The sequence below is a fragment of the Amphibalanus amphitrite genome, unplaced genomic scaffold (assembly GCF_019059575.1).
Source record: "Amphibalanus amphitrite isolate SeventyFive unplaced genomic scaffold, NRLGWU_Aamphi_draft 000416F_arrow, whole genome shotgun sequence".
NCBI classification, from domain to species: Eukaryota; Metazoa; Arthropoda; class Thecostraca; order Balanomorpha; family Balanidae; genus Amphibalanus; species Amphibalanus amphitrite.
In genome coordinates, this window is record NW_024881910.1 from 244,872 (window position 1) to 252,500 (window position 7,629).

General features: G+C 50.4%; 1 protein-coding gene across 1 annotated transcript in view; it reads right to left on the reverse strand.

Moving 5' to 3' along the window:
- Window positions 1-139: 139 nt before the first annotated feature.
- The window catches only part of LOC122390962 (LETM1 domain-containing protein 1-like), a 16,123-nt gene continuing 8,633 nt past the window's right edge, over window positions 140-7,629 (reverse strand). Inside the window, exons 4-9 of the mRNA XM_043384438.1 lie at window positions 6,233-6,372; window positions 5,791-5,919; window positions 4,687-4,846; window positions 3,771-3,917; window positions 3,267-3,503; window positions 140-2,138 (exon numbers count right to left, since the gene is read on the reverse strand). Coding sequence (XP_043240373.1) covers window positions 3,327-3,503; window positions 3,771-3,917; window positions 4,687-4,846; window positions 5,791-5,919; window positions 6,233-6,372 — 753 coding nt within the window. The 3' untranslated portion in view covers window positions 140-2,138; window positions 3,267-3,326. The remainder of the gene's footprint in view (window positions 2,139-3,266; window positions 3,504-3,770; window positions 3,918-4,686; window positions 4,847-5,790; window positions 5,920-6,232; window positions 6,373-7,629) is intronic.

The window sequence follows — 7,629 nt, forward strand, 5'->3', positions numbered from 1 at the left end:
TACTATAATAGCATCCAATGAAAACTATGTTCATAGTATAGAAACAAAATAAACGAATTTACCACTTCACTTCCCTTGTATAAGCTTTTCTGAGTAAGAATTATGTGGTCAGTTTACCTTCACAGTATGATCACAAATATTGACACATTCGCACATATATTATGCCTAGCCAACACTTGTAAAGGCACAGTATCACATTTCCTAGATATGAGTAGCCGAATGAACAATCATCGAACTACTCAAGATCTCTCATGACATTCAATAACACTCGCAAGTAATCGATCACAGCATGTTATCGGATACTCCTACACGATTTCAACTGCACATACCACAGCAGCATAGTGCTAGCCTACGCTGAGCTGAAAGTGCGCTGGACAGGGCCGCTGACTTATCGCTGAAATGGAACGGTGGCGGTGCAGTTGGCAAGCGATCGTGCCTGTAGCCCTAGGCCTGTAGCCCTAGCCTACTTCGTTTGATAAATAACAACATCTGTTCGAAGTACTCGGCCCGCTTGCAGATCACTGACACATATTCAGATATCTTTGAGCGACAGTTATTACACGTGAAACTCCACCGTGAACTTGCAACTCGTTTTCGTACATGACACATTTTAGTGCAAACAGAGCATTCTCTGTCGAAATTCAAAAATAAAACTTAAAAGCCTTATCTCGCGCAGCCTCAACAAATAACGAATCATGCTTTTGTATCATTTGAACGAAAGACATGACATTTCTTTCAGTGTTTAAGACCTCCATGCCATCAATTTTAGGCATGAAAGCTTAAGATACAAATGGGCAACAATTATTACGAGCGAGCGAGCGCAGCGAGCGAAGCGAAGTCTTTTCAATATAACGGAAAAATCTCAGTATGAGCGGCCCGGCCCGGCCCGGCCCAGCCCGGCCCGGCCCGGCCCGGCCTGTAACGCTTTTGAGAGGCTTACATCTCAGCAACCGCTGGACCGAATGGCCTGCGGTCTTTTTTGCTGGGTAGCCCCATCCCTTCTACCCCGTAATTGACTACTTTTGATACATCTCAGTGACCGCCGTGGCACGTGCCACGTGAAAAGTCAAGGGTGTTCAAGCAGTTTTACAAAAGTAATTATTTTGAGAGGCCCATATCTCAGCAGCGGCTTGAGCGATTGTCTTGCGGTCATTTTTATAGGGTAGCTGCATCCCTTCTACCAAAGGTCGGATACTCTTCATCTATGTGAGTGACCCCCACTGCACGTGCAAAATACAACAATAAGAGGTGCCAAATTTGTTCCCATTTCAGTAACTCGGTAATTACTGGGGCGATTTCGCTGAAACTTGGCATACAGATAGGCACCCACCAGGCAATGCATTCCCATGTGTTGCGGTTAGGGTGCTACTGCACGTGCGCACGTGCAGGGGGCGTTTCCAGATCTCGAGAACGGCTGGGCCGATTGCGCTCAAATTTGGTACACGGTTGGGGACCGGTTAGTAGGGTGCCGTGCAAAAGTCATTTTGGACCCCGTTTGCACGTGCGCACGTGCAGAATGCCGCTTCCAGATCTCAGGAACGGCTGGGCCGATTGCGTTCAAATTTGGTACACCGCTAGCGACCGGTTAGAAGGGTGCTTTGCACAAGCCCGTTGGAAGTACCCTCTCGCCCTTCTGCATGTGCAGGGCTCACTATCTCGCTCGCTCGTTCTTCGCCTAAAAGGCGTTTTACTGGTATCATATATCACAATGAACACTCGTGATTACTCGTTTTTCGGTATGGCATATTTCAAGCGTAATGAGTAGTGCGCATATGGTGCGTGGCATTATAAGAAGTGCCGCTGATTTCGTTACTGCATTAACAACCATACCTCATCTGAATGCATCCATTATAGCCTCATGTCCACAATAATTTTCAATAACGACGAAGAGTGAAATGCCTAGGTACCTCGAATTCGCGAAAGATTCTTTGATTTCGCTTCCACATCACACATGAAAATTGCACTGGAGATCGTATTTCAAATACCGTGTTATTCGAAACAATTCAGATGTCTGTATTCACTGCCGGTTACCGCGCCTATTTTAGTAACCCGTGGAAGTTGGAACTGTAGGCGAGTTGGACCAAATCACCAGCGTTATCTTGCATTGATCGATACCTGAGCCAGCCAGTCGGAAAGACCTGAAATGATGCATCGATATAACTATCTAGATCCAGTTAACCAAAACATGTAGCTATTTAGGTTCTACAATTTGCAGCTACCTCTCTTCCACAAAAAATAGGTGATTTTGGTTTACAAATTATATAAGTAATCAAATTATGCAAGAAATAATCATTTATGTCTTTAAGCCTATCGCAACGAAACTCAACAAAAATGTACTTAGTACATCTTTGCCAAGTAGACGAGCAAAAGAAATGTGTGTGGCAGCCGGATTTCCATCCAAATCTCCATCCAGATTATTCATGAATTTAAGGTAATTTTCACAGCGTCAGCTCCCTTTAATTGACCACGGTACCAAACGGTTCTCAGATTCCCTACGTGGAACTGGATTACAATGTCAGATTTTGCGATGTCAAAATCGTTAAATTCATTAAAAATACACACAAAAGCCCAAAAATAATTCCACACAACAGTTTCATATCGAAATTCACGTAACAAGTAGCAGATGACCGTAAGTTTCGAGACGAAATTTTGTACCATCAGAATCGAGACGGAATGATGGAATGCAATAATACCATCGCGGAGCAAATTTCCAGCTGAGGTCCCCACCTCAACAATGACAACATTGGGCACGGAGCACAGAGATTACAACCAGGGGCCGTATTCACGTCGACTTCGTAAGTTGATTTCCTTTCGTAGGTATAATTTGGTATTCACGTCAACACTTCTGAAGTTTTTATCGACAGAGTTCACGTGTCTAAAAAAATCTGGAGATGTAGGTCATGTGTAAGAAAATTCTTACAAAAATGATCGACGTGAATTCGGCCCCAGCAGTGCCAGGACAACGTGAACAGTCCCTAACACGGCTTCTAACGTCCCAACCCGTCCGGTACTATTGTCTGGCAAACCTAAGAAAGAACGGAGTTAAAGCGCCTGAATCACTTTGCACGTGTTTTGAGCACTTGAAATGCATGGCTTGGGGAAATTTGTAAGAAAAGTTGTGAGAGAAAATATGCTCTCACAATATAAATGCACATGCATCAATGACCTAAGCACTTTAAATCCATTCTTTCTTAGGTTTGCCAGACTATAGTGTCCCGCACCCTCCCTGCTCTGTCCGGCCCGGTCCTACCCCATCGGCGCCTCACCTGGTGGAGCGGTGACGGTGCAGCGGCGGCTCTCCGCGTCAGTACGACACACCCGTCGGCTCAGTAGCGCAGCTGCCAGTTGGTGGGCTGGTTGTAGCCGAGCAGTAGCGGACAGTGCAACAGCAGGGAGACGGCCGCCGGCTCTATGGACGACGACACGGTGGCCCACTCGCTCAGCCACCAGGCCAGCTGTTCGTGCGGCAGGTTCTGCGGGTTCAGGCCGCGCAGAAAACACGCCTGCACGGCACATAGGGACACCAGGTCAGCCAGGGGCAGGCGCCACTGGGGCCAGGTACCCATCCCCTGTGACCCAAGCCGACCGGGCACTGCAGACAGGGCGTCCGGTCGGCCGGGCGCACACGCAGAAAGCTGTGTTAGAAACGGAGGCTGTTCAGTCAGATAGATGAACGCTGCTGCCCAAAATAACTACGTGAATGTGCGTGTGGACGTATCACAGTCATCCAACAGAATAATGCGGGACTTCCGGATCAAATTCATACTCACATAGTAGAGCTCCTCCTGTGACATGGCAGTCACTCCCTCGGCCAGCATGGCCCGGTCCATGTGTCGCAGCAGTTCGCCGTGCTCCCGCAGTCGCCGCCGCCGCAGAGCGGTGAGCACGCCCAGCCCGTGCAGCTTCAGCAGGCGGCGCTGAACAGGGGCGAGACGGCGCAGACTGTCAACTGACGGAAGACAGATCTAGGAAATACAGAACGGTGAGCAGACCAGACCGCGCAGCACAGGTGCGAGACGGGGCAGACTGTCAACTGACGGGAGACAGGCCGCAGCCCACAGATCTAACAAATACAGAACAGTGAGTAGCCCAGACCGTGTAGCACAGGGACGAGACGGCGCAGACTGTCAACTGACGGGCCGCAGATCTAACAAATACAGAACGGTGAGCAGCCCAGACCGCGCAGCACAGGGGCGAGACGGCGCAGACTGTCAACTGACGGGAGACGGGCCGCAGATCTAACAAATACAGAACGGTGAACAGCCCAGACCGTGCAGCACAGGGGCGAGACGGCGCAGACTGTCAACTGACGGGATCGACGGGCCAGAGATATAACAAAATATCGTTTCCATAGCAAGATAAGTTTAATAAATTGTAGAATATTAGGATATCAGAAGAGCTGAGATCCTAATCATATTATGCAGGGAGCACAAAATTACAACAACGATGCTGTCTGCTCAGCTACCTCTAGTAAGTGCTTCACCGGAGACCGTGGAGAGCATGATTGTTATTTACATATGTCAGCTATTGCCGGAGGGACATTATCCGTCACTTAATAGAGAGGCAGTCTCAGCCGCAGCCCGGAGAGACAATAGGCGAGGTGTTTGCCGCACCCGCTGCTCACAGTGACCGTGGGGGCAGTCTCAGTCACAGTTGGGACTAAGAGAGACGACTTAATCGACTCACCACCTGCACGGCACTGAGTCGCTCCAGGCTGAACGGGCCACCCTCGAAGATAGGTCGCAGCGCGAGGATATCGGCCGAGCTCGGCACCTGGCCCGAACCGAGCAGTGTGAACACGTGCTTCAGGGAGAGCTGCGCCGACTCGGGAGTCACCAGGTGACGTCTGCCGGACGGGACAGTAAAGGTCAGAGGGGTCGGTAGGGGTCGGTAAAAGGTCCGGTACTAGGCCCAGTAAACGCCGAGAACCTGAGAGCCACGGTACCTAACTGATCAGGTGCCAATACAGCCGATGGCCATAATAGGCCAACTGAAGTCACCAGGGACTGGCCACCCATACAAACCTATTCAAAAAGGTGGCAAGCGGCACTAAACTAACTGGCACAGTTAAACCAGCTGCAAACTTCGCATTCCTTTCGCCAAACGTAACCAGTGGCAATGTCATTTCTACAGTAGATACGATGAATCAAATGTGCGTTGACACTGTGGACTGGCATTCCCCTGTGTCACCGCCGCTCTGTGGCACCGAGCCCGCGTTAGGCGATGGATGCCGCCCGCGTCCGGCAGCATCCATCGCCGGAGTGCGCCCAGTGCAGCGATAAGGGATGCCGGGCAGGACGGTGCCGCGCCTGCGGCGAAGAGGCCGACACCCCAGACCATGTCCTACTGCGGTGCCCGGCGCTGATGAACGCCCGGCTCCGCATCTTCGGACTTCGGCACCATCTTCCCGAGCCTGAGCGACGTGCGACGGGACGACGCGGTGGCGGCCCTGGCGAGGGTCGCCAGGTACAGTCCACAGCAGAAGTAATGTGTGGTTTCAGTCATGGGTATGTTCTGCTTCTGAAGCCTAGGAACGATTAGCCAGACTGCAACGAGACTTTAAATATAGCTTACATGTATCTTCACCCTTGCAGCTACAACTTTATCTATTGACGTCTTCTTTTCAACCAGTCCGAATTTAAAAAGCGTCGGTCAAAGCCATCCGTTGAGATTGGTAAAACCACACATTACTTTAGCGGTGGGCTGTACCTGCAGAGCCGCGGGCGGCTAGGCTACAGCTCGCCAGAGCCTGGAAGGAAATCAAAACACAACAACAACAGCCCGCGTTACCTGGCCTGAAGGTGGCGAAAGGCGGACAGGTGGTGGGCCAGTCTCCGTTTGTGTTCGTACAGGGCAAAGTCGGACCGCTGCTGCAGGGACCAGAAGTGGCGACATAGCAGTTGACGCGGGAACAAGTACCTGAGGGCAGCGGCAGACGCGCACATTAGGCGTCAACACCGAGTTGTTATCGTGGTACGTACCTGATACAACATCTATTTCTCCCGGCGGCACTCCATCCGCTCCTTTCTTCATCCACCCCTCCATTCCTACCATCTGCGCCTTCCGACATCGGCACTTTTACCTATTTTATTCCGATAACGGTACAAACACGTATATTCCTTCACTAACAACCAGTTCCGATTCTTATTATACCAACCACCCATTCCTCCCTGTACAAATCCGTTCGTTCTTGCACTCACCGATACCCTTCCCTCCCTCGGCCTCCACTCACGCTAACGGAAAGACGACGTTCTGCGCCAGCGGCAGGGCCGCCACGATCAGGACAGGCGCAACGGCGCGCATGTCACGCGGCATCTGAAAGTAGAGCTCCAGCTCGCGCCGACTCAGGCTGCGCAGACCCAGGCCGTGAACCTGAGCGGCATGGTGAGGGACTGTCACACACCTGAGCAGAGGAAGGCTGTACCACACGCAAGCAGAGGGACTGTAGCGCACATAGGCCGAGCGATGCTCCAAATGCCCAAGACAAACAGTATCGGTCAACACCTTGACGAAACTAGGGGGAAAGGGGGCAATTAATACCCAGAGCACACATTCTTTGCCCAAAACCACTGAGTGTACGCTGTACACACATAAAAACACACATAAGAAACAGGCGCGTAACCACGAGTCTGAAGTTACTGGGGACCACATGGAGGGCCGCTAAGACCAAATATTATATTTCAGGATCAGCCTTCGCCCGAGAGGGGGGGGGGGAGGATGGGGGAGGGCGTTTTTGGCCACACTTGCCAGTTTTTGTAACGCGTGTAAGGAAAACCGTGGCGCGCACCGCCGCGAAACTTGTTCAGCTTATGATACCTCAATTTCGCATCGTATGTAAAAAAATTTTGACCCCAGGTCACTGACTGAGTTCAGGTCACCAGGTCAAGTAAAGTAACCATGTCTCTAAACAAACCTTCTGACTCTGTCATTCCTACAGTTTACATCCCAGACGTTTGAAACTCGAGCATTTGCATGAGGAAATCAGAAGGTATGAACAATTCGTACAGGTATACCTATCTCAAAATACCTATCTACATGTATACCTAACGGGAGTCAAGTTCAAAATGGGACAAACGCAAAATTAAGGTAGACACTGTGTATTATAAGATATTTTAACGAAACTTTCACCACATACACCTTGTTCTGTCGCCAGTCCACTGGTACTAGTGAATCTGAACCAGGGGTCCATGCCTGTCTGCCAGACGCACGTGCTCTCCCGCTATCTTCATCATCGATCGCGGCATCTCCGGGACAATTTTCTTGATGCTGCTCAGGATTCTGGCACGCAGCTGCTGATCAGATGACGCTGTCCAGCCACCGCGGTAGACTTCTTGTTTAATTATGCCCAAGAAGTCCTCAATTGGTCCCAGCTGCGGGACATTCGGCGGGTTTTCCTCGCGGATTAAATATCAGGTATGCCAGCTTCCTCCAGAAACTGGCACGTGGCACGTGCATAATGAGCTGAAGCCAAGTCTAGCCAAAATGCCTATCCACCCTTTCGGTAGCCGGCCTCGATGAACGGTTTGAGGTTGCTGTTCAGGGTAACCGGACAAAAAGTCAAAAGGAATAAAGTCAAAAGACAAATAGTCAAAAGACAAAAAGTCAAATGCAAAAAGTCAAACGGGATAA